Below are 27,987 nucleotides of genomic sequence, written 5' to 3' on the forward strand. Positions count from 1 at the left end.
GGTAAAGTCACCACCTACGTGTAAAATCTAGTCCTGATATATCTGTGGATTATGAGATAGTAAAGTAAAGGAGCACCCGAATAAGATAGTGCGTTCCCTGGTGTATAAAGAAAACAAGATAAGACCCAAAGTCCCAAATCTGTCAGTAATAGGTAACTTTACTTACATGGATTTGATTTGGACATAATCTGAGGATCGAAATATTGTGGATATCCATTACTATTGGACTGATTTAGCTGTGTTGTGCACATAGTGCAGTTATTGGAAGTGCTCAGCAAGGAATTGTATTGAACTTCAAAATGTTGCGGAATCCATTAAGATTTCTCACGATAAACCGGGTGGCTTCAGCCCAGGCATGGGTATGAAACAGTGCTGTTCTCTGTTAAGGAGAACCTTCACTTGATGGTTGATAATGACGCTGTTGGTGCTACTATACTACTCCGTCTCTCGTCTGCGTTCAGCACCGTCAATCATGATATTCTCTGTAGCTAGAGAGTCGAGGACCAAGCACTCCTCTGAATAAAATCTTTCCTTTCTGAATTACTCAGCCAGTCCAATTCGGTTCCTTTAAATCTTCCCCCAAAACTTTTTGGTGGGGTGTTCCACAGGGATTTGTTGCTGATTAATATATATAGGTTCTTCCTCTGGCCCATCTACTGCCGGAATATAACAAATGTATACATGTAGGTATAGACATGCATGTTCTCTTTAATCTCCAAGACACTGCTAATGTAAAGTGGATGTTCTTCAAGCTCCGGAAGATACTCGTTTATGGATGGAGAAATGTTTTCTTTAAAACTCAATCCTTCAATAATGGATATTCTGCTTATACTTAACGGTTCATTTTGACTATGATCCCATACCATCATCCTTGTGCATTCTTTAGGAACTTCTGAGAACGTCAAAAGCCTAGGAATCCTAATGTATCGATTTCTGAACATGCAGTGTATCCTGCTCTCCTCTCTCCCTCCCTCATATTAATTTTCTTCTACTGATACAAAGTACTACTCAAGGATCCTGCCTAAATTAAACATACGCGAACATATTTCTATCCATCTCAAACAGCTGCACTGGAATTATATATCCAAAAATATTATATTCGAGCTTCATGTATTATGCATACAATTGTCTCTGATTATAGCTCTAAAATTCTTTTGCAGTCATTTCTGGAAATCAATCCCTTAATGCAGATCTACAGACTCCTAACGTTGTAGGAGGAATTGTTGAATGCTGGTATTCTTCCTCCCATTACCTAGTGGACTTTTGCTTGTTTATCCATCAGCCTATCCATACACCCGTTCACCAACCTGTGCTTATCCATTCACCAACTTGTGCTAATCCATCAACGCCTCCATCAGTCCACTTACCCATTCACTTTACACTATGACACCAGCACGTTCACACACATCTACAATTCAGTAAAGCAATACTATTAAAAAAACACTTTAGGTATTCATAATAGAGTACTTCACAATCCACTCACTTGTCTATTTGGCCCTTTGTTGTTAGACCCATCCAATCCACCCAAACACAATCTCTCTCTCCTCTCCCTCTCCCTCTCTCCCTCTCCTGACGCAGTGTATTAGATGTAATCTTTGAAGCGCAGAACACCAAACGAGGCCTTCTGGTCACAACACATCAAATGAGAGCACCAGAACTCCAACTATTTTAGCGTACTTCCTTTTAAGGCTTCAGTGCTTTAGGTTCAGCTTCCCGCAGTTTACACAGTACTACAGATATGGTGTCCAGAACTGGACCGTGTGTCAGAGGGGATCCCTGACTGGGCAGTATATGTACATCGTGGCCCCCAGAGTGCTATACAGTACTTCAGATGATGTCTTTTCATTGTTTTCTAGATGATGGTATGGCACAACCTTCCTTTTTCTTCTGATTAGATCTCCATGAATGTAAGTGAACAGAATACTGTATTTTTAACTTCCAGATTTGGACAAATGCCAAAGAGGGAGACTATGAAAAGCAAAGTTGAAGTGATCTATTTGAGTTGTGTCCATTGCTGTGGATGAGGCATGAAGTGTTAAAATATATTCAACCGCCAGTGTTCTCTTATGTAATATGTTGTCGATCGTTTGTCCATTTGAGGACAGACTTCTTTCACTGTATGATAGCAGAGCCGAAACACTGAATTTCTTGATAATTGAGTATTTTCATCAGTTTTGCATGTAATCGCTTTATGTTCACAGTTCATTTTTTTACATGTTGTAGGCATATGCCTCTGGCTGTGATATTGTGATCCTGGGGAGTGATTTCGAAAGATTGCAGATTATTCCTGGAACAAAGCATGGAAATATTCAAGTTGGATGCGTAGACTGTTCAATGCAGCAGGGAAAGGTATGTAGCCCTATACAGTTAATATAACATAACTGTCTCTTCTGAGAATGTGCTTGTAGAATCCTATAATTCAGCTTTTTAATATATACAATAATATAATAATATAAAATTTTCTTACCATTTTTAGTTTCATAGCGGTACAATAGTTTACAAACAAGTGGATGTGGTCAAAAGGAAAAGCAAGACATATTTACCATTCCACCCTACTACATAAAACACTGTCTGCCCTGTGCATCATTTCCAGTCCATTGCGAAGTCTCACCCATCTACTCTTCCTCCGGCCAGGGTCATAAGCACTCCCCCACGAATCTAAATGGAATCCAAGATTTGCCCCGGCTCCCCAGATTCTACGATGTTTATGGTCGCAACCCCTAGCGCTGTATATGGGACATTCCAGGGGCATGCAATGATCAGTACCAATTCTTCCAATTCTTCAACGGGGGGAGGCCATATTCTTCCATGCTCGTAAGATATCACGCATGGTAACCACCAATCCAAGCTTCAACAGGGCTCTCTTACATTTATCACCTTCCACATAAACTGCAGTGTGGAGCAATAAAAGCCTAGGATCTCTAGGGAGACACCAGCTCAGAATAGCCTCCAAATATGCAAAAGCCCCCGTCCAGAACTCAGTCAGACCACTACGTTGCAAGATAGTGTGAAAGAAATCCCCTTTCTGAGAAGAGTAATGCAGACAGAGTGGCAAGGCAACCATACCCATACTCCACAGCCTCTGTCTAGTGAGATAAACCTGGTGCAAGTATTTCAGCTGAATGACATGAAATATAGTTGTGATGGCAAACTCACCTGGGGATTCTAATGCCTCCTGCTAATCATCATCCGTTAGTTAACCAAGGTTTCACTCCCAAGCTTCCCACAGCTGCAAATATGAATTAGGGGTGTTAATCACCAGGGATTTATATGTACATGTAAAATGTTATGCTTGACTGCTGCTTTGAGGAGAATTTTGATTTCCTGTGGGCTACAATCTGGGTGCACCTCAAAGATTGGAGATTTATTATGTAAGAGCATGCCTGAGCTGTAGGTAACCATAAAATTGACTGTGGTGAAGGCGATACTTGGCTTGTAAGTCAGTAAATGATGTGAGTGTGGTCCCTGTCATGTGATCCCCAAGTGTTGATGAACCCAAGGAGGTTCCATTGCCTAAATACTTGGAGTTCCATCCCCTTGTGGAGAGGTGGCCAAGTTCACAATGGTGTTTCGTGTTTTAGGTGGTTAGTCCAGCCTAGCGCTCTGAGTGTTGTGTTTCAGATTGCAAGCACTACCTTTGTGCTGGCTGAAGGAGGACGGGGATGGGATTGAGCCTCCATATAGCAAGTGAGAAACCTGAGTGCACCTCATTGTCCATCTTTTTAATGCAAATGCTAGATCATCAAATCTATTGAACCTCCATTCATTAAGGACAACTACATTTGAGGCCTTGTAGAATGCAATCACATATGGGGTGGCGATTTCCCTCCATCAAAGGAAGAGTTAAAGCATTTTATTGATTCAGTCCTTGGAGTTGTGATCCCCTAAAAAGCATCTCTATGATGCATTGAGCAGGGTAAAAAAAGAGGCAAGGATGGATTTAAAAAATATTCTGGCGTTGATGGAGAAGACAGAGTAATGCCACCATCTTAAAGATCGCTCTTCTAGCCCTGAAAGGAGGGTGAGTAGAAACCAAAATCCAATATCTCTAGTCAGTCTGTTGAGTTGGGGTTCGAGATTCTTTCCCCATGCTTGTAGAAAATCCCTAGAGACATAGATACCCAGGTATTTGAATTCCTCACTCAACACTTAAATGTTACCCGTCCAAGTCAGTGGAGATTGAGAGTTGTCATTCAGGTTAAGTTGATAAGTTGAAGTCTTGTGAAATCCACAAATATCCTCCTCATCTGAATGATCCGAGGTCCAGACCACAATAGTTCGTCCAAGAAGACCAGGACATTGTTGGCATATAGCACAACTCTCCATGATGTCCGAAGCCCACATGAAACCTTTTACCTGAGCCTCTATCTTGAACAATTCTGAGAGTCTCTGTAGCCTGTGGGAAGTGATGAGGAGACACCGGGAATCCCTGATCCAGTGCCACGCCATATAGGACATTTTTCCGACACACTGATTCTTATATTGAACCGTGCTGTCAAAGTTAGGTACTGCAATTTGATGTTACTAATGCATCAAGGGCCAAAATCTATCCTAGCCAGTAAGGAGAATAGGTAGTCACAGAATCAAAGTCTTTGTGGAAGTCAAAATCAGGGCTTATACACTAGGTTGATTATCAAACCGAGCCAGTGTGTTATTGACACACCAAATATTGTTCCTGGTTACGTGATGAGGCATGAATCCTGCCTAAGCCGGGTGCATTAGGGAGCCCACTAACTTAGTAGTCTATTTGCCAGAGCCTTCACCCAGATCTTAACCTCAACATTCAGGAGGGTATTGAGTGATCTGATGTGCGTTGGGTTGTGGGCTGTGTAAATGTGGGTATAAATATCTTGTTGGCTCTGCACAGATATGTCAGAAGCATATCCTAAGGCCGTCATTATATGGTTCCACAGGGAACCCATTTAGGCCTGGAGTTTTACCTGATTGTAATAGTCCGAGCCTCCCTCATCTCTTCAACCCTGATCCAAACCTCAAGGAGCACCCTTTCCCCAGGATGTGAGTATAGATCTCTGTAGTAGGCAGTAAATCTGCAAGAGATAGCGTTTAACTCCAGTAATCGTGAGCCACTCTAGAATGTGGTTGATGTGATTGTGTTTATAGGTGCAATTAAAATGCTAATGCAGGGTTTTACTGTTTTTTTTTATCCCCACTGGTATATACAACTCTGCGCCGCAAGCCATATCATGCATATTTGGTCAACTAGAGTTTGGTGTAGAATATTCTGTGAGTAGAGCAGTTTCCGGAGAAGAACTGTGGCAAGGATCGATTGTTACTAGACCTCTAACTCCAGGATGCCTGCCTGAATGTCAGTAACCTCCTGCTGCTTCCTCCTCCTTCTAGCCAGATGACTAATTATCTCGCCTCCCAGGGTGGCCTTGAGTGATTCCCGGAGTATCCACATTGATGCAACAGATCCCTTATTGAGTGACAAGTAATTTTTGGTAACTGTCATTATCTGATCCCTGCACTCTTGATCTTCAAGTACCCATGCACCAAGGCTCCAGGTAAGTTCTTACTAGCTTGATACCACCCTTATGTGAGTGCAACTGAAAAGTTGTTGGACAATCTGTGTGCAAGAATGTGAGCCTCCATCTCCTTGAGGGCCTTGAACCCGGCTAACAGCAACAAAATCTAGTCGCGAAAACAACTTGTGTGCCACAGAAAAGAATGTGTAGCAGGACGTGATTTAGGTTTGTAGGATGTGTCTCATCGAGCCGGTCGGGGACCTATACCGCTGTGCATTGATAACCCCTTTAAGATCTCCTCCCAGTTCTCAAGTTCCACTGGGAGCTGTAGCAAGAGGTCTCCCAAGATTCTGATGAACTCAATAGAGAGCGGGTTTGGGGCATAAATGCTACCAGGGATAGTGGTTGACCCTGTAGGAGGCCTGCTACTGCCACATATCTGCCCAAGTTGTCTTGCCATACTCATGTTACCTTTAAGAGAAGATGACTATGGCCACTCCTCTCGATCTCCTAATCAACCAAGCATGGAACACCTGTGCGAATACCAGCCTTACCAGGAAGGGGCATTTATTGCCCACTAAATGAGTTTCTTTGAGGGGCAATATGTCTGGGTTAATACAGCGGACCTCATTTAGAACAGCCTCTCTTATATATAAAAAGCCATTGCCTTTCCATGTTAGGAACCCCACCAAGCCTCTTGCCTCACTTTTTCGCTTGTCAGCCATCAGGAGTAGACAGTGGACAGGAGTTTGAGTACCATGTGTATGAAACCATTCTAGGAAACACCTGGTCAGAAATCCAGTTTTATTAAACACTGTATAAAGAAACTTGTAAACCCCAGGTGAGAGGCCAAGCAGAGGGACAATCCGAGAGGAGCAAATGAGAGGAACATACTGAATGGCCTGCAAAAAGTGCATGACACCATGACTCGCGTTACAAGATACACATTAAGGGTCCAGTGTGCCCATCCCAAAGCCTCACAGAGAAACACCAGTACCACCAGGGCCACCAGTGTATTTGGCCCAGGGTCTTGGAAGCTGTCCTCCAGGATCTTCATATACAAGGGCACTATTGTATTGCGCTGAAAGAAAAGCACAGAAAATTGCAACAAAGACCAAGGCAAGGGCACAGGAAGACTCCCCTCCCCCAACCAAGCCGTGGCAACTGGCAGAATGAGCTGGGCCAGGAAGGCTGCAAGGTCCAACTCTGCCAAACTCCGGAAGAGGTGTAATTAAAGCAACAATAAAAACAAGGCGTGGGAATCACAGCCTATTTTTTTTAAAAAGGGACAAGGACATAAATCTAGTCAAGGATCTTGGACCGCCTGGACCCAATGCGCACCCCCCACAGCACATACAAACAATTCAAAGGCATTCTAGGGGGGCCGGCCACTCCTGCAGAAGAAAAAGAGCTAGCCCATGTCCAAAATTAAGAGACCTCAGTGGAACAGTTTCAATTATCAAGCTCTCCTCAACTTTACTAGATCTTCAAGCAACACTTCAGATGACGAAGGATGACAGCAACTCATTACTGGATCAACCAGCGATCTCTTCTCACAGCCCAGCTCACTTCATTGAATTAATCACTGCCCATCTCTACAATGAACTCCATACGCCTGAAGGCAAGGATGAATTAAAGGAGGGAAACCCCCCTCACAGCAAAGATAATGTGCAACCAAAGGAACCCAAAGCAAGAGGGCCCCCCAAATATTGAACTATCTTCCAATGGGCAATGAAACAGGCACAGTAGCTACATCCCAGCCAGAGTCAATGGACTCTCCACAAAGATCCCCAGCCTTCCCGCCATTTGAATTTTCCTACATGCATGAGAACCTGTTATGGTCCATCAATGCCTCCCTGACAGTGGCCACAAACACCCTAACATGGCAATCACAAAAGCTCAAAATAAGGATGGAAATGCTCCAAGTAATTGGACTCTCCACGGGGGATATGTCCAAAAAGATTGATAAAATCAATGAGGCCATTAAAAGAGTGAAGCCAACACTGAACTGCCTATACCCCGATATTGCGGACCAACTGGCCTTGCTTTCATCAGTGCTCGCTCCATTTGTCGCAGTACTGAAAGCCATAAATAACACGCAATTTGGCACGCACAACCCAGGGGCAACTACTGGTATGTCTTGCTTTACTCTCTCAAATAAAAGAAATTCAGCACTACCAAATGGAGGCAATCCCCACATAAAGCAAGAAAACACCTGGAAAGGGGTCGGTCGCAGCACTCCCTACATGAGTCACATCAAGAGAACGTTTTCAAAAAAAGCATTGGGTTTTTATTAATGCAACACTCTCTAATAGAATGGCTTTCCCAGTTGTCAAATGAAAATATTCTCAATGCTCTAGAACTTTCCGAGAAGACCTCCTCTGCACCCAGGAAACTTACTGGAGTTGGTTAATCTCACACAAGCATTCCAAAGGCAAAGTATTTCTCACGTATTCTTCTGCGCTCCCACACTACATGCTTCCCTTATCTTGCACCAGTTTGAGAAAGTACAAAACATTTCAAAAAGTACAAAAACTCAGGAGTCAGAATTCAAGATGGCATGAGGGCATGTCAAAGCCAATAGTAAAAACTTCATAAAACTTCCCAATATACAACATAATGCACATTTGGTCACCACTGCCTATAACACTACACTCCGAGACAGAGAAGTTCATTCCACACATCTCTCTCTCTCATGCTGTCAAACGCACATCCCACACATTCTGTTCCTGGTAAGGCTGGCCTACTCTGTAAAACGCTCCCACTCTGAAGCTACAAAGACACAAAATGAAATCTCAAGTTCATGCAAGTGCACAAAGAATGATGTAGTGAATTAAAACACATAAAGTGAATTCAAACAATGGTAGTCAAAGGTCATTACGAGGTTCCAATACATGGGAGAGCCTATAGCACTATACAGGTGGTGCATACAAGGCGGCACAGTGCTCACACCAATGGCAACCCACTCAAAAACTCAAACAACCGAACTCAAAAGAAGAGAGGCGGAATCATCAGCTCATACCGGTACACACAGTCTAACCAACAAGCCAAGAGTGGTGCCCAACATAGACAATGTAGCGCAGAACGACGACGAGTGGGGGGACGCCCTCCACAATTGCACCACTGAACCCCTCCACAATGACACCACTCACCCAGAAGGTGAAGAAAAGATTAAAGAAACATCAGACAAAAGACAATGAGAACAGCCTTCCTGAAAGCTCTCAACAAAGCTGTAGTGAATGTAATCCATCTGCCAACAACCACCAACCACCAGACCTATCAAACCCCTGTACCCAGTATTTGAACCTGGGCCGCAACTCCTGGGCCTGCCAAAGAAAGCCACTGCGGCTCTCACGTCATCAAATAAGCAGAGTGGGGTATCTTCATGTCCATGCCATACATTCTCTCATTAGTTGTATAACCCCTTCTGCTCAGCCAGTGCGAGTGTGAGGTAATAGAATGCCAATATTTACATGGTTTGAGTGAATGTCAGTTGGAATGCGTGGGCTGAGCAGCAAGGATGCTGCTCCCAGTTTGGCCTTCCTGCTTCCTTACTATCATCTTTACCTGTAACCTGAGATGCCTACTTTGAGAATAACCTTTTCTTGTTGTACCTATACTACTGGCTATCTTGAATCTTCATTTACCACACAGACCTACGCACAGGCGTACCAGGATCAGACCAGCCGTCACCTTGCTTCAGCACCTCCTGGAAAAACCTCATATCCTCTCGGGCAGGACTCACTCAAAGTAGACACAGGCAGGACGTCCCGTCATGGCATCCAAGGCATGGATGCCTCCACCCAGTAGCACAGTGAATGACAAGGGAAGTGGTACTGAGTCAACGTTGCATAGCCAGCTTGTCACACCATCAGGTAAAAACTCGATCAGCACATATCTGACAAAGTCCAATCAGTTCCCTGAACATATAGGAACCAAGATGATTGGACCCAGTAAAGTACACAATGGAGTGAGACTAGTAGAACATCAGAGAGGCCCCGTGGTTGGAGAAATAACCGCAAGAGAGTGGAACTGGCATCTATCAGGTACAAGGAACACAGAACCAACTACAATAGAAACCCTCCCATGATCTCAAATCCCCCGCCTTCTAAGGATTCATCAAGAACATCTTTGTTCCAGCTATTACGGATAGGGGCCCATCATGAAACGCATCCAACTTTCAGTCCTAATTCGACAGGAGGAGGCTGCCCACAAACAATTATATTGACCCTGCTATATACATCTAAAGGCAATATGCACGCTCTCAGCAGAGCCAACATTTCATAACTTCTAGAGCACATCCCATCATTGTCATTTATCAACAACGAAGACTTAACCAGGATACAGTTTGATGTTATCACCCCAGATACAGGTGAGGGAATCAACTTTTGTACCATGGAACGGCGCCAGCCCGTCCACAAAGGTGCTCATTGAAAATGGGCAGTTCGCAGACTGGTGGATTCAAGTACAGATGATGGACAAAGAATAGTATCCACATATTCTACGAATCCAGCCTAAAAGCAGCCCCTATGAGGACATCTTAAAGGGTCAAAGATGGCCGAGACCCCTCGTGGCTTTGAGAACCTCAACATTCAGCGTAGGCTAGATGGTCAGAATGAGGCTCAGCAAGTAAGCATGACTCAGAACAGTGCACTGCATCACACACCAGCCTTTGACTACTGGGGTTGAGTTGCCACAAGCCTGGCTCAAAAGAACCCGTGACATCCCTAGCAAAGCGATCAGAGTGCAGCAAGCTGCATTAAAACCATCAATATAGTGACATGGAACGTGTCCGGAATCGCCAAGATCCTTCGGAACGCAGCTGCTCTCGCACTTCTAGACAAAGCAGGCATCGTCTGCCTACAGTAGACATGGGCATTGACACCAACGCTGCTATCTGGCTGCCTCAGACTTTACAAGCCCACCAAATAAACACCTGTTCAAGATTCCCTCTGGAGGGATATCCACATACATTAAACATTCAACAAATCGGACTCTTTTGGATCTAAACAGTACCTTGGGAATGCTTCATGTAAGCATCTTAAAATGCCTCCTAGATCTTGTCAGCCACTTGTCTACACTAATTTTCAACATCTACAGTCCATGCAAAGGACATCCTAGAAAAACGTAACTAGCTAACCTGCCATTTGGAAAAAAACAATAACCCAGCACACACGCTCAGAAATTATCTTACTGGGAGACTTCAACATGCATTACTTGGGGGAGGGTGATGCAAGCCCAAAGGCTCTCAGTGAAGCTGTGTGTTTAACACCTTCCTGCTGACATACAATATTGAATCAGCACATTTGATAGTTAAAGGGAACAATCCGGGGACTACTTGTCAACCCTCCTTTAATAATCGGTCTTCACATGATGGTCTTCCTATGCCAGGGTTTACACAAACTTATGACCAGATATGAGGTGATCCAATGAAATGAGAGCGATCATGCTACCCTGCTGGTCCGACTGGACGTATCACCTAGTACCCGTAACCCCCTATGCACACTGGGAAGTACTAATCACAAAGAGCACTGCAAACTCCTCTGGTGAATTAAACGGTCAACCATCGTCAGACAAACGTTAGAAAGATGGAAAGCAAACTGGGAAGGTTGCCCCCCCTAATCCCACCCTCGGGTATAAAAAATGAGCCATCATCAACAGCTGGTCCAGGCTGGCGCTTGAACTGTGTGCGCTCCTACAAGGTAAACCTTCGACCGCAGCGAAAAACAATGCAACTCATACGGTGGGTCCAGCCCCAGAGATAAAAAAAAACACAGCACTTAAGATTGAAACAAAGGGCTCTTAGGATATTGAAATCTATCTCCTCTAAAGAGCAGCTAAGGATAGCAGCCAAGAAACATAGGCACCTCATATGGTTGCATAAGAGGAAGGCACAGGAGTCCAAGTGCATTAAAATCTCTTGATTTGAAAGGTGCCAACAAACACAAACCATTTTGGCAATATCTCCACACCCTATGCCATGGGGACTGCAACAGTGGGAACTCTGTTTTAGCAGGGAAATAGATCGCACACTTCAAATTCCTTTACACCGAGCTCCAGGACAAACTTCGCCCATAACAAATTAGATCCCAGGAGGGTAGCAGAAGAAACAGATTGTGAGACAATTGTGGCTTTAATTGAACACATAGCATTGAGCGAACTTCTGGTTCGCAATGTCCTCAAGAGGATCTGAAAGGACAGGCCTCTGGCCCCAATGGCCTAGCAGGGTCATTATTTAGAGAGGACATTTAATTTTGGGCCTCCGTTCTCGCGCCGTTGTACTCCGAATGCAGGCTCCTTGAAGACATCCCGGAGCCGTGGAGGGGTTCTCTTCTGCTGCTCATTTTCAAGTAGGGCATCAACACTGACCTAAGAAACTATCACCTAATAGCATTATTGGACATTGAGGGCAAAGCCTATGCCAACACATACTGCAGGAGCTAGTAAACTGGGCCTCCACCAAGGGGTAACTATCCTTTTTTTGGCTGTTTTACCGTCTACTTCACAGCTTTCACTGGCGTTGTCCAGAACATCCTCTGGCAGAAACTAGAGAGGTAGGACATCTCCCCTAAATTACTGTGCACCATCATGTCTCTCTAAACCAGGACCTGGGTAAGGGTCAAGCTTAAGGGGGAGACCGCTATTGCCAAAATTGCCACAGATGGAGGACTAAAACAGGGCTGTTTGCTGGCCCCATTTTTATTCAACCTATACACTGCTGACCTGGGTCCAGACCAATCTGGTGCGACCTTAGTCACCCCAAGAATTGGAAACAAGAAAATGTATCTAATGCAATACACAGGCGATCTTCTACTTTTGGACCACATGAAAGTAGGATTACAAAAAGCCCTCAACACCATGAACCTGTAGAACATAAAGAATGAGTTTGTAGCCAACACATACATAACAAAAATAGTGATCTTGGTACGACACCCAAAAAAAAGTCCACCAGATGGTGACTCGGAATACAGAGGCTAGCATACAAACAAAACTATAGCTTCCTGGATCCACAGATATGTGAGACTGGAAGACCAACACTTCATCTACAAAAAATGAAGAACAAAGGGAGGATGGTCACCTACACACTCTGCAATTTCAACACTACAAGGCACAGCCTACAAGAAACTGTTTCACTTTCCCTCCTATACACAGAACACATTGATCAGGCTTGCATTTGGTCATGTCCAGCTAAAACTCAAATGCCCAGACAAAGTATTTTTTCCAGACAACAGTCCCCCTCCCCGACAACACCATGGAGGCATTAATAAAAACAATTTTTACAAGAGCCAGTAACCCCTGGTCCACAAATCTCACAGCCGCAAGGAAATGTCTGCAACTCGCTGTGGAGAACTCGGACACAAACGCGATGAACTACACAAGCATTAAATCAGCGATTAAAAAGCAAATTATATCTTTGCTCATGTTAACTTGACATGGATGCCTTCCAGGCAAAGACCTAACATGACTACTTAACAATGCCTCAAACGAACCATGCCGTCAAGCTTCATCACCATCAGGTAGTGGTAAAACATGCTTTTGATTAAATCCTATCAGCAAACCTAGTGTCACTCTCAATCAGAGAATTGAACCCGACTTGCAGATCCCTTGAAACAATCATGCACTGTAGACTGTGTAATTACAAAAGGGAATTATTTGTACATATGCTACTCTGCTGTCCAGCGCTCTTACACGCCCGCCAACCCATACTGAGGCCAATCTTCCTACAACAGAGTTACAACACTCCTTAGCACACGTAAAATTACAGTATAGCTTGTATATGCCAGTGTTTCCACCAATTGTCACAATGTAATAGAAATGAGTTCTTGTCCTTGTACATCAGTTTCAAATTTATTCCTGTTCACTGGAAACTTTCACACTGCCGACATGTGTTTCGTTGTTATAGTAGTATTATATCAACACCATCACAAATCGTATTATAGCACTCACGTTACAGGTCTGGATGTTGAAAAGTAGAGTGGACTACCCCAATAGAATGACTTAGGTTTAAATCTACATACAAGTCTATTAACGAACTACGCTTAGAATTAACCTTATAAGTCTCTAAAGCTACAATTTTGATAATAGGGACACTAAAATGGCCGCCGCTATGGCTACAGATGATTGATCATCGTGAGATACTGCTCACAGAGCTGGGGTGCGAATACTGAAGTCACCGGGCTCTTTTCAAACAAACACCATACAGATTCATCATTTATTTAAACTGCATAACAATTTATTTTTTAGCATGACCCACCGATCTATATTATCATCACAAGGGATAACAATTTTCATAACCCAAAGTTTACAATTTTAATACATAGTACTGAATTTATTCCAATTTCTCCACTGATAAAACCATAACCTATTAAAAATAAAAGATCGCATACATATTTCTGGCATATTGTGCACTTTTGCTTGGTATTTTTACTGTACATCAAGATGGCTACCACACTGACCGAGAAATAAATGGTACTTGGTCTCTCCATCTCATAATAGGCTCATAGACCGTCTGATTTTCACAGAGGTACATTCTGTGTTATATTTATTTTATATTATGTTTTGGGATACTTTTTTACCTTTATACCTGTATCACCACCGCTAATATTGGTCACGATACCATGCTATTGGATCACGGTGTTGGCAACTTCTGTAACACAAGAAGTAATGATATCCTTTATACTCTTTTAAACCAAGATCTGATAGCATTATATATACACATGGCGATATGTTTTTTTCTTTTCAATCTGTACAGCCTTGAAAAAGTCGTGGGTTACATTCCCATCGAACGACGAAACACGTGTCGGCTGTGTGAAAGTTTCCAGTGAACAGGAATAAATTTGAAACTGAAGTACAAGGACAAGAACTCATTTCTATTACATTGTGACAATTGGTGGAAATACTGGTATATACAAGCTATACTATAATTTTACGTGTGCTAAGGAGTGTTGTAGTTTTGAGGCAGTAGCCAAATTTGGGAGGAATAGTGGTTCCCTTCACCTTGTAGCACCGTCGAATAGCTCAGTACCTACTTTACTGTGACACCTTCTAAGTGGTGCCAAGAAACCTATACCAAACCACTATCAAGTCAGTCCTTCCTACAACAGAGCACCCACTCGACCAAGGAGCCTGTTTACCTTCTATACACGCTGGAAATTGTGGCAGACATTGCCATGTTCTGGAAATTCTTACATCAAGCACGCTCTCTGTTAAAGGAAAAATGGCCAACATATCTGCCTTGGCCCTCCCCTGTAAGAAAAAGAGCAGCCCATTGCCTTACAGTTTGCATGAGTTAACAAATTTCAACAAAGTGCCTCATACTTCAATTCTTACTGTTTTGTGCCAATGATTTTAATTGATGCTATTTTGAACCAAAGATGTTTATTGCTTTCTGCACTTTACTAGACTTGTCCCCCATGATTGCACACTTTTCGTATAGATTCTGCATCATTTAGTGTTCCTTATTTTAACTACTGTTATTACAGATCAGTGACTCAATGAATGAATGAAATAGAATTTCTAAAGCACAAAAATCCCCCTGGGGTATCTAAGCAGTGAGCGGAACGGACAGCATTAGGGCTCTGGATTTATTGAAGAGCCAAGTCTTCAGGTTCTTCCTTAATTCCAATAGGTTTGTCTTAGATTTTAATTCTATTGGAAGCCAGTTCCACAGCATTGATGTACATAGAATGAATCCTCTTCCGTTGGTTTTCTTAAATCTAGGGATTACAAGATTTCCACTGGTGGATGATTGCAGGGAGCGTGCTGGGGTGTATTGCTGAAAATGCTGTATTAGATACTCTGGGCCAAGGCCTTGTAGTGCTTTGAAGGCAATGCAGAGAGCCTTGAACTGAATCTGTTTATGTATAGGAATCCAGTGTAATTGGATTAGTGCTTGAGATGTGGATTTATGTTTTGGAATGCCTAACAATAATTGTGCTGCAGCATTCTGCATTGTTTATAGCTTATGTAAAAATAATTCCTGAATATTGATGAAAAGCACATAGCAGTTGTCTACTTTAGATTAAATGAAAGTAGTGAGTACCGTCTTCTGTAGACTAGATGGAATGAAAGGCAACACTTAGAGTTTTTAAGACAAAGAAACATGCTGAGGTGATATGATTTATTTGTCCTTCAAGAGATAGTTTAGTGTCAATGATTACTCCAAGATGTTTTGTTCTGTCACTGGGAATAGGTAGGTCCCCCAATTCCTGTGGCCACCAGTTGACCGACTAAAAAGAAGGATTATTGCCGAACAACAGGACCTCAGTTTTCAAGAAGTTTGGGAAATGGATGAGCAGGAACTGCCTAAAACCAATGTGAGACATACAATCAAACTGGGCTGCTGTGGCTTCGGTATTCTTGGTGACCGACACAACGATCTGCTGTCCTCCACGTACGAAACCAAAGAAAAACCGAATGATCTTATCAGACCTCCAAGTGCGGTAACATAAACATTAAATAGAGTGGGGCTCAGGGACAAGTCCTGAGGGACTCCACAAAGCAACGAGAAGGCTGGTAAGGTAAATTCACCGAAAGAGACCGTCTGGATACGTTCAGCTAAGAAGGTGATAAACAGAAGTGCACTGTCCTTGATCCCAATTGATTACAGATGATTGATTAAAACAGCAGTATTAACCGTATCGAAAGTGGCCGAAAGACACAAAAAGATCAGAGACGCATTTCTATCGCCATCTTCCGTGAGCCTAATTTCTTATGTAGTTGTGACCAATGCCAGCTCGGTACAATGTTGACTACGAAATCCGAACTGTATGGGATCAAGACTCTTTTTGTTGTCTAAAAAAGTTGTTAATTAATGAAGAACGATTATTTCAACCAATTTAGTGGGAACCAGTAGTTGTTGTTTTATTGGGCGATAATTACTAGTGTCAGTGGCATCCAGGTTGTTTGGACCCTTTCTTCCAGTCTATAGGAAAATATACAGCAACTAATAAGTTGTTGAACATGGCCGTGAGATATGTGGCTATCACTTCTGGAACTAGGTGAATTATTATGGCTGGACATGGGTCCTCTGGAGAGCCTGATCAATATCCTTTGTGTCTGATCGTCCGTGGGTGCTAGTCAGTGATCTGTAGCTTAGATTGGCATTCGGATTAATGTCTAAGAAGGAATTATAGACCGATTTGACTATGTCTTGGAAATGAGATGCTAATTTGTTGCAACATTGTTTATTAATATTGGGGTTCTTAGGGTCTGGTAGTTAAGATAGTTTCTTAACTGTTGCAAATAGTTCCTTAGAGAAGTTCATAGCTCCTTCTATTTTTGTCACAAAGTAATTATTTTTCTCCGTTAAAATAATTTTTATAGGTCTGCAAATTGGCTTTGTATACCTCTTTGTCTTCTGGTTTGTGGCGAGTCTCCATTCATGCTCTGACCTCCTGCATTCCTGCTTTTTCCGTCGAAGATCCACGCTGAACCAGTGTTCAAAGGGGTTAGTCTTATCGCTGTTGGAGTTTTTTACTGGCCCTAACTGGGTTAATGGTTCAACTAGCCATTGATGGTAGTTACGAGCAGCAGTATCTAAGTGAGGGCAGACCAGTGGGGTTGATTCCTTAAGAGATCCATTAAACTGACTAGCATCTATGGTGTTCCATAGGCGACAAATGATATTACTAGCATGTGGGCAGGGATTGTCTGCTTTAAATGGGCCATTTATCTCAAACATAATAGCCTTATGCTAGGACCATACCAAAGGGAGAGAGGATACCCAATGGAGCTGTGGATTATCTGTAAAAATGCCAAAACACAAGTGACCGGCTGTGTGTCAGGAGCCCTAGACAATTTGTGTGAGACCAGCACCGTCCATTTGATTCAGTATATTCATGGAGTCTGGATCAAGCAGGTTGTCCATATGGTAATTAAAGTCGCCAAGGATAGTAAAATCCGGCCCGTCAAATTTAAGTTCTATCAGGCTGCCAATGGATTGGGAGAAAGCTGTTCTAGAATCTGCGGGTCGATAGATGAGAAGTTCATTGAAGGAACAGTGGCTGGTAAGTTCAATTTTAAAAAGTAAGGCTTTGCAGAGTGGATCATTGGGAATAACATTTAAAATAGTTTTGAAGTGTTCTCTGAATATAATCCGCCCTTTTTTAATTGGTGGTCTTGTCTTACTACCCTGAAGCCTGTGGGTAAAGCCAATAGTAGATCTGGCTCTGACGAAGGATCTGCCCAGGTTTTGGTAATAAAAGACAGATCATTATTTTGATTTTCCATAAAGATTGTGAAGTCAAGTGCATGTTTTATAAGTGATCTTGCATTAATAATTGTACAGCTACATTTATTTTTAGACTGTTTAGGGGGTGCCACTAGTAATTTTGTAGCTATAGGAGACATACAATGGTTGTTAGTAGGGAAAAAAAATCACAGAGCGAACATACCAAGCCATAATTGCAGAGGTACAGTTCTGAGGAACCCCAAAGTGCTTTCTTGAAGAATTAATTAAAAGCGGAGTTTCCCTGGACTTTTACCTTCTAGGGTCAAACTAGCAGGGGGGCTGGTGCTGAGCGCGGTCTGAGCACGGACTGGTGCAGACGGGCTTGCCTTTGGCACGACAGCGGCGCGCATCTACTGCGTGCTCGTTTTTGCATGTGTTTATGTAGCCCCAACAGGTGTAAGTAGGAAAACGCTGGACTATCAATTGCACATGGTGATGGCCAGCTGAGTAGCAAGGGAAAGAGAAGAAGGAACTCTCTTCGTACAAAAGGGTGACCCGCGGAAGACCAGAGTACGAAAAGTAGGAGGCCAGGAGGTGAGGAGTTACCTCGTTGCAGCAGGAGCGTAGTGTCTAAACTTGTACTTAGCCCCAGGAGGGAATTTTTAAAATGCAGATAAAAATGAAGTATCATACGTTCAAAAGTTAAAAAATGTTTAAACAACGGCAGTTGTTTGCATTCTACTTTAAGTGTTCACTTTACATGTTCACTATGAATTCTATATACTTTGTAATGATTTAAATCACATTGTACTTTAAAGCATGATTTTTTAAATCTGAATTGCATAAATTTGTAATGATTTTAAGTAATCCTACAATAAACAAATTCATTCATTCGTTCATTCCATGTATTTAATTAACATAGCCCTCACTTTTTGGCTGGACTTCCAGGAAGGAGTGGTGTTGCTGTTGCACTCCTGTAGTGTAATCCGGAAAAAAACAGGATTGTAGACGATCCAGACATCAGGGTACACAGTATATAGGAGGCCCTAAGGATCGCCTCCCTATGAGCAAAATTAAAGATGCGGGCAATGAAGCGCCATAGTGGCACCCCTATCGGGGCTTAGAACCTGAAGATCTATGAGCCTGCTCCACCAGGAAGCACGTTGAGACACCCTTGGCAGGGACCAAGGATTTCAGTCATTATGATTGTGATGGGGTTGTCCCCTCCAACCCTTCCAGGATACCAACTATTCAGATAGTGTTGCATCGTGCGTCTCCTTTAACATATTCTGGATCAGCTCTCAGCTGACTGACTTTTCCACAAAGGCTTGTGATCTTATTTTGAAAACTCTGAATAAGGTCTTCTGCCACAGCGGGCCACCCTGTCCCTCAGCTATGCAGCCCTTCCTCACCAAAAGTTCACCAAACATCTGTGGATCATAGATTATGGCGTGCCCTCCATGTGGGCGCCCCTAGGTTGCTCACAAGTCTACTTTGAGGTAATATGGTTCTGTCCTGGCCTCCAGAGATCAACAAAGCACCCCTCTTGGGGCTTCCAACACCAGGACCAATGGTCCGGTATCGGAAGGGAGGGGGGCCTTCGGCAGGTCATATAGGGCCCACTTCGGTCAGCCAGTGTCAATGACTAGTTTAGTTTATTTATGCTGTCACTTGCCTGTTGTCCGATCTGCTGCCTGTTGCAACACTGCCCCTCTGGAAGCTTCCACTGTAGTTTGGGTGGCTTCTGAGAGCTACAACGCCATCCAGGTGCACCTCTTTTGTGGCTCTGCAGTAGAGCCTGCCTCACCCATGCCACGTAAGGAGTTGTAGTGTTCCAGACGATAGGTGCATGACGGAATTTGTAGCCAGTCTGTGCCCTCCCCAGAGGGGTGGTAGAGGCACAAAGAGAACGGCACAAAGGATCCATTTTTTTGTTGGCACAGGGCAGTCCCCAGCAGGCCTGCATCCCAGAGCCGCATGCTTTCATCCCAGGTGGATGCCTGCCCTTGGAGAGCAAGATGCAAGGTAAGCTGCTCGTATGCCGCGCCTCTCAGAATGATCAGAGAGCTCAGACCACGGCTACGGTCAGAATCTCTGAAGCCATGCATCCCAATCTGCTGATGAAGCTTACTTCTTGGGCCCCATCTCCAGTCACTGATGGGTGTCACCTGCTTTGTAGATCCTTTACACACCCATCATAACTGCTGTGCACAGAGGTAATGGATAACTCTAAGGCCGACCGTGGAACTCATCAAATTGCAACCACCATGTTAGGTGGCTTGACCAAGCCCCCCTGCAAACCTTTTTTGAGAGTCTTATTGAAACAATGTATTTTTTTAACAATGTGCCTATCTGCTGGTCGCACTTTACTTTTAATGTGCTGATAGCTAACCAATGAGTGTATTTTGTTACCATGGGGCAATGTGGGCAGACTCATGGCCTTCCAACTCAAAGAGGAGTGATTCTGCCATTCCTGCATTATTTGGCAAAGATGGCAAGCGACTTAGCTACCCCAAGGATATTGTGGATAAATTCTCAACCTTCTTCACCACTTAATACACCTCAGATTCACTCGGTGACGAAGACACAATGTTTCAATTCTTTGAGAGGCTTCCAGTTACACACTGACACCAGACTTTGATAGTGAGATTATGGACAGTGAGGTGTTTAAAGTCATCAACGGAATGCTGACATATAATGCTCCTTGGCCGGATAGTTTCCCTATATAATTCTAAAGGGTTACTGCGGAACAATTGATTCTTCTTTTAGGGAGGTTTTCTCAGGAGGCAAACATTACTGACAGTAGGATTTAGCAAGTGTGCGTTTCCTTGATCCCTAAACCATGTGAGATTTGAAAACTATAGACCAACTTCTTTGATCATCTCCTATGTCAAGATCCTAGCTAAAGTCCTCTCCAACCAGCTAAAGAAATGCATACCCTCGCTGACCTATAGAAATCAAATTGGATTTGTCCCCAGGACGCGCATCCTGCTACCTTTGGCAGACATTGTCACACCTTCTCTGGGAAGCCAATAGGATAATAGCCCTTATTCCTTGATGTGTATTACAGGGTTATCTCTCTTGCTCAACAGGAAGGAGGGGAATGGGTGCCACTGTCTTTACCATACCCCTACGGCAGTAATCGGTTTAATAACTTTGTATCTAAAACAATTGCCACTTTCCCCTCTACTGATTTCTCACACTGGAACCTCTTGCCACTGCCATCTGCAGACCACCAGATGTAGCAGGCATTGATATTTATTACATACTTTTGACACTAACATCTCCAGCCACTTCAATACCTGTACTGATGGAGACCCTCAACCACTTCTCTTTCTCTGCAGGTTACAAGGTTAACTGGTCAAAGAGTGAACCCATGTGCATGTCACCAGTCATGATGGTCCAATGCCTTAATGGAATAGAAATTTGTTGGCTGACGTTGAAAACGAAATTTGTCTGCATATTACGATGCAGACATCTACATTCCATGCAGAACTGCAGTTTATTGGTTTTCACTGACCAAATGCTAAAAGACTTGGCAAAATTGCAACACCTACAAATCTCCCCCGGTGCAGGGTTCAAACTATTAAAATGGTGGTGGCTCCATGCTTCAATTGTTTCTTCAGAATGCTACCTACACATGAACCCCTGCTGCAGCTCTGTCAAATAGTCCCCTAGATCCGGAGATGCATCTGGCAGGGGGAAACATCTAGTCTTTCCAAGGCAAAATTGCACGCAGCCACAACGGTTGGAGGCCTCCGTCTACCCAGTATTGAACTGTTTCCAAACGGCTATTCACCTTTCAGCTAGCTCCTTGTTTCAATCCTATTCCCATAACGCCCGACTCTGTGACCATGGAGAAGCACATTATATACAAAAGACATGCAATGGTGCCTACACTATATTTTGCAGATCCCTCGAAAAATATAGTGGAGAGCACACCTCTTTATTGGCCCCAGTGGCTACAGAAAGGCTGTCTTTTCAAGAACTACAAAGAAAATCCAATCTACAGACTATGCACTTTTTACAATATCAACAACTGAAATACAGCCTACAACATAAACCAAGACTGCCCGGACACTCTTGGGAAATCTGTACTATCTTATTATATGACCAAATGGGGTACCTACAAAAAAATGTAATTTTGGGCCTCTCTGAAACTTAAATTGACTCCCTTTACTTGAAACCTACAATGCCTTCCTTGTACCAGAAATGGTCACCATACCTACAGGACCTGTAGTGTAGTTCCTATTTTCCCAATAGGCTCTGCGCATTGGAATAATATAAACAGCAGTGTAGACGTAGGACGGAGGTCGACTAGGTCTCTACTGACTATATTAGACTTAATTAGTTTTGCCAGCTAGCTCAGAGGTCACTAGAAACTTTCTTGAATGAACAGGGATGAGTGAACTTCCCTGATTAGACAAGAAGGGATTCAGTTTCTGACAACCGCATAAACATGACAACTTTGCTCCCTCAGAATAAAGAGTGTATCTCTAGAGTCGTGTGAAAGCAATAGGCAGCTATTTCACTCAGTCAATCGTGCATGGTTAGTTCCACCAGAATGCAGAGAAATAGAGAGACGGGCGTATTCAATAAAAGGTGTTATTTATTGAGCAGTCTTCTTTCTCAGGCAAGAGAAATGAATTGCCACAATTGCAATACTCATTATAAAGTATTTTGCTACAGTAAAAGTAGTATTATGAAATAATACTGTAAAAGGATTGATATGGTTTCTTAGCCATATGATACTTTAAAATGGATAAAATATATACATACGTAAAAACATTGACTAACGTACTCAACTGGTGCTTCTAACTACGCCTACCCCAGTGTACCTGACCTAAGCCTAATACTTGGGAAGGAGTAAGTAAGTAGCAGTTTAAGTTAAGTTGGTTAAGATTGTTTTGCCAAGAATCTGCATCAAGAATTCTCCTAAGGGTTTAGTCAGCTTCGTACCTTGGTAATAGAATGCGGGAGGTCTGGTACCTCTTTCTTCAGGACTCGATCTCCCAGCAACCAGCAAGGGTAGGCTAGAAACACCGGAGCTGGATTTTCTCGGCTGGAGAAAAAGACAACGTCTCTCTCAGTGCGTCAAATGGGAGGGGCGGCTTCCGTGGGCTCTCGCATCAGCTGGGCTCTCGGGCAAGTAGATAGCTGCTCTGTTCATAACCACCGTGTGTTTGCTTAAGGCAACTGTTGGTATATTTATACCAGAAAGGTGCCGAGGTTGACGTAAGGTTGGACATAAGACGTCACTAAGAACTAACAGTTCTTTCTGGACTCCAGGAGTTCTTGTTCAAATCAAAACAAAAGCAGGGGGGATTTCCCGGGCTGCTGGAGGCTTGGTTTGTTTAAAGAACGCGTTGTGCTTTCTAGGAGTCGATGGGAGTAGCCGTGCTGTGCTTTGGACTGCATGGGCTATTACTGAATATGGATATGATCCTTATGCCTTTTATAAGGATATTATTAATTATAACCACATAAGGGCATGAATCGGGAATATCGAATTAGGGTCCTAGATAGAAATGCAACAGACCCTGTGGAGGAATCTGACTGGCATGAGATCATACTTGCACACAATAAAAGTCCGAAGGAAGCAAGGTTAAAGTTTAGCTATTTTGAAATCTTGCATGACTGGTATAGTTTGCCACTCAAACTACACAGAGTATAGCTGGCTAACGCTGTGCATTGCTGGCAATGCAGTCCTACCAGAGGGGACATGGTAGGCATCCTGTGGTACTGCCCAATTATTAGATTTTACTATGACTTGATTTGGGAGTGCCTACAAGCTACCACGGAACTGCATTTGCAGCCTTCACTGGAATTTGTAAATATCCAGGCAACTAAATAATATTGACATCACTAACCATAAAAGAAAATGGCTGAACACATCCTTTTTTAATTGTTTATTTTTATTAACAGAAGTTTATCCATCACAAGACATAAGCTTGTTGCATTACAGTTGGTGAGTAAAACACAAAAGTCTATCTCAGAATCCATTTTCTACTTAGTTTGACATTGTTCAAATGATGTGCATGCATTATCAGGGCGAAAATATATTAAGTATAAAGTTGGTAGTCTCAAGGAAAGCCGTATAGTACATTATAACCCTCACTCCATTTATGTTGCATGTTTCTGTGATATAGAGTCTGAGGCTTCTGATCTAGGGGCGGTGCAAAGGTTCCCCCTGTGTGTGTGTTCCATTTGCCCCAGATCCTTTCCCATTTTTAGGTCGAGCCTAGTGGCAGAGCGCATATGCTGCTCACTCTGCAAGGCATGCTGTAATGGAGTATGCAAGGTAGCATTAACTTCACTTCAATGTTTGTTTTTTTGCAATGATTTTTTTTTAAATCCTACACCACATCCAAGATTTCTACTCCCCTAAACCGCTGCACAAATCTGCTTGAAATTTGTCAACCCCTTAGCATGGTTAGTATTATTTTGTTATGTCAAGATTTATGCGGCTCAATCAAGGGGCAGCAAATTTAAAAGGAAGTGGAGAATATAAAAAGCCTTTGATATACTAAACACTGGTGGCTTGCCATATTTCTGCATGACATTTAGCAGTCTCTTATGTTTAGTTTACTCTTGATATATTGAGTTTCATGCAAATCCTTCAAGAATGTGCAGAGTTAAATAAGCTGGGTAAAAAAAAGTGTATTTGCTAAAAGGTTTGCACTGGTTATTGTATCTGCATGATATTAAACTGGAGTAGAAACCTCAGGTTTCAGGTCGATCTGATAAAGGGTTGTATGTGATTTAGAAGCTGGAATACCTTTACTTAGAAACCATTTCACCTAAACTGTTTAATGAATATTTTCAGAATGAATGGCATTTATCATTTCATAGAAACCAATTCATAGAAAGCCTTTTTGTTCGAAATTGGCTTTTGCATGCTTATTTTGTAGAGTGTAAATACAATGGTTGCAGATTGTACTTTCCAAAACCGTTTTGTTGGAGGTATTTATTTCAGTTCTTTACTTCACGGGGTACTATTTCCGATTTATGTCTTTTACATTAGCAAACAATTACTTCAGCTGCTTTTAATTCATTGGCCCATCACCATCTCTAAACACCATCCATTCCTGACCCCTCACAACAGCTAAAGACCATCAATCCCTTCCCCTAAAACCCCTAAACACACCTAAACTACACCCATCCCTGAACCCTAAAAGCCATTTGTACCCTTAAATGCCATCTATCCCAGAAACCTAAAAACCCATAAGTACGCTTAAACTACACCCATCCCTGACCCCTAATCTATGCTCATCTATGAACTCTAAAAGTTCTTTCTACCCCTATACTCGACTCATCCCTGAACCGTAAAACCCCTGACTACCCCTAAATTCCACCCATTCCTCAGCCTTAAAACCCCATCCTATGCCTAAACCACAACACCTCACCACACTCAAACTCCACCCATCCCTGAACTCTTGAAAAAAAAAACCTCACCACCTTCAAACACCACTCACCCATTACTCCTAAAATCCCCTTACCACCCCTAAATTCTAGCAATTCCTGAACCCTAAAAACCCTTTTTACATCTAAACTCCACCCATTCCTGAATTCTTTAAACCCTGTTAACACCCTAAATTCCACGCAATCCAAAACCCTACTCTTCATCACTCCTAATCTCTACCTCTCTCTCTGAACCATAAAACTCATCACAACCCCTAAACTCCACCCTTTTGAGATACCTAAAAAATTCTCACCACTCATAAACTCCACCCATCCTTAAACCCTAAAAAAACTTTCTATGGTTACATTCTACCAATTCCTGCCTGCCAAAGCCCCCAGACTACCCCTTAACATTACCCATCCCTGAACCCAAAAGACCCTCACTAGAACTAAACTCCACCCAACTTTAATGTAATTTTAGATTTTTCCTTAAAATATTTGTTTCTTTAAAGTGTTTCCTTTAATTGTATATTTTTTTGTATTTCTTTACAATTGTCTTTGCTTAAAATGTTTTTTTCCATGATTAAGTTTCCTCCAATGGGTTTCTTAGATTTTATTTTTCCATTAATTCACATACATCACTGATAAAGGAGAGAGGCAAAGTTAAAGAGTGGGTTAAGAAATCTTTAATTTGCCATTAACTGTGGCTCCCTATCACAGACTGATACACCATTTTGAAGATGCTTTTGTTTGCTTTGCTTACCCTTAGTGTATGTAGCTTCATGTAAACCCGTCAGCAGGAGCACAGTTACCTGGGGTTGTGGAGGCGGGTTGGGGAAAAAAGTTTGTTTGCTCATATGCCGCAGACTGCCAGCCTCCACTGCACTCAGCATTAAAACATGCAAATTGCGAGTTGGTTATAATGTCTGTTGCCTGGCTGGATATTTACTCTTTTGATAATTTGTAGGGATTTGTGGACTTTGAATAAGGGTTTCGAGGTCCAACCTTTAGTACTGTGGAATCAAAATATACACCGAGGGTAGACTTTTATTTTTTAATCCACGTAGAGGACTGTCGGCAGACTAACAGTTCAGATATCTGTACTAGCCCTTTCAAGCCTATGGACACATTATTGTAATGCAAATTTCCTGAAAACTACTAAATTGATTTACACCAAACCAAGCACAGTTTTTCTATGAGTAAAGTTTTAGTTTCATGCAAGTTTCCAATAATTGCGTTCAGGGTTTCTTTCTGTAGTGGAGATTAATGATTCCTATTGGAGTTAAAATGGGAATGTCCGCTTTTTTTATGCCATTAAGTGTCCCCCACCCCTCTTTTTAAAAGATTTTGATAATAATTAGGCTATCACAAGTAAGCTCTTTATTACATCTTAGCAGGGGATCAATCCCACTTTCCCAGCTCCCCAATCTTTAAAGGAGGGAACAAACTTAACCTAGGAAACTATAGGATGGGTCGAAGCAATGGGGCCACTCTTTAATTACATCTTAGCCAGGGGATCAATCCCACCTTCCTGGAGAAGATCCATCATCTCCCCAATCTTTAAAGAAGGGAACAAACTCAACCCAGGAAACTACAGGCGTATAGCCCTGATTGATAATGAGGCCAAATACTATGCCAGAGTTCTGCTTGAGCATCTTAGAGACTGGGCTGACTCGAATTGTATCACCCCCCCCCCCCCCCATAACCAAACAGGGTTTACCAGGAAAACAGGCATCAGAACAAACATAATGGTCCTATCACTCCTACTTGGCAACTCCTGTTGTGCCTTCAGAACAACATTATACCTACAGGCTTACAGGTCAGAGTGGAGCCAGCTAACTTTGTAGATATTCCAAAATTTCGTGAAGGAAAGGATTATATTGATCAATTGTTACGCGACCCAGCCAACAATTTTTTGTCAGCTAGTACACCCATTGTTGACATTACCCTGAATGACAAAATCTCTCAGCTAGAAAGATTAGAAAAAAAGCAAATTCGCACAAAATTACATGGACATTTTCTTGCGCAGTGCCTTCAGAACAACATTATACCTACAGGCTTACAGGTCAGAGTGGAGCCAGCTATCTTTGTAGATATTCCAAAATTTCGTGAAGGATTCAGTTTTGTTGCAAATAACTGTTCTAGACATTGGATGGTGTTGGGGATAGAGACTGCAGCAGAACAGGTGGCTATACTTACCAAACAAATAGCCGAATTGAAGGCAAGCATCTCAGGTGACAGCACACTTACCAACTCCAAAGAGGCGCTATCCAAACTTGTTGAGACTCTACAAGATTTCAAGACTTCTAACATTAAGAAAAAGCTAGATAAACTAGCTCGTGATCTTAAATTTTACGACAAGAAAAAAACATATCCTTATCTGTCTGAGGACTATTTCCGACAGGATCAACAAGGACGTTTTACGAATCGAGGCTATAGGGGTGGTAGATCCAGGGGACGCTATACCACATTCTCTGACTCTTCCTATAGTTCCGGAGAGGACTCAGAACAAGCAGGTCCCAGTAATTCCTACGGATATCAGGATAATTATTATCCCCAATACCAACCCAATCCTTCTTTTTTAGAAAGAGGAACATGGAGACCACCTCGTGGACGAGGCAACAACTGGAACCGTAGTACAGGCCGGGGACAACAAGGGCCCCAGTCGCAGTGGGACAACGACGGTGGCAAAGGCCGCGGAACGAAACAAGTCCGATTCCAGCCGGAAGAACACGGCGAACGCTCAACCAGGCGGAAGAACTACAGGTGGTAAGATCGCCTGATACACCAATCATCAATCTATCCTCCCATGAACTCAGTGAGGATGAACGCGGAGTGTTGAGTAAGGGTTTGTCCTTTGTCCCTACAACCCCTCCCAATAGTTTCAATACAATAATGGAGCTTTCAAAATTCTTTAGAAAGATAAGA

At 42.7% G+C, this 27,987-nt stretch overlaps 1 protein-coding gene across 2 annotated transcripts in view; it reads left to right on the plus strand.

The window, feature by feature from the left end:
• DMXL1 (Dmx like 1) overlaps positions 1 to 27,987 on the plus strand; it is a 2,236,090-nt gene that overhangs the window by 154,680 nt on the left and 2,053,423 nt on the right. For both annotated transcript variants that reach the window (XM_086961064.1, XM_086961065.1), the window contains exon 2: positions 2,224 to 2,349. In XM_086961064.1, coding sequence (XP_086817190.1) covers positions 2,224 to 2,349 — 126 coding nt within the window. The remainder of the gene's footprint in view (positions 1 to 2,223; positions 2,350 to 27,987) is intronic.

This window comes from Lissotriton vulgaris, chromosome 3_1, assembly GCF_964263255.1.
Source record: "Lissotriton vulgaris chromosome 3_1, aLisVul1.2, whole genome shotgun sequence".
Classification (NCBI taxonomy): Eukaryota; Metazoa; Chordata; class Amphibia; order Caudata; family Salamandridae; genus Lissotriton; species Lissotriton vulgaris.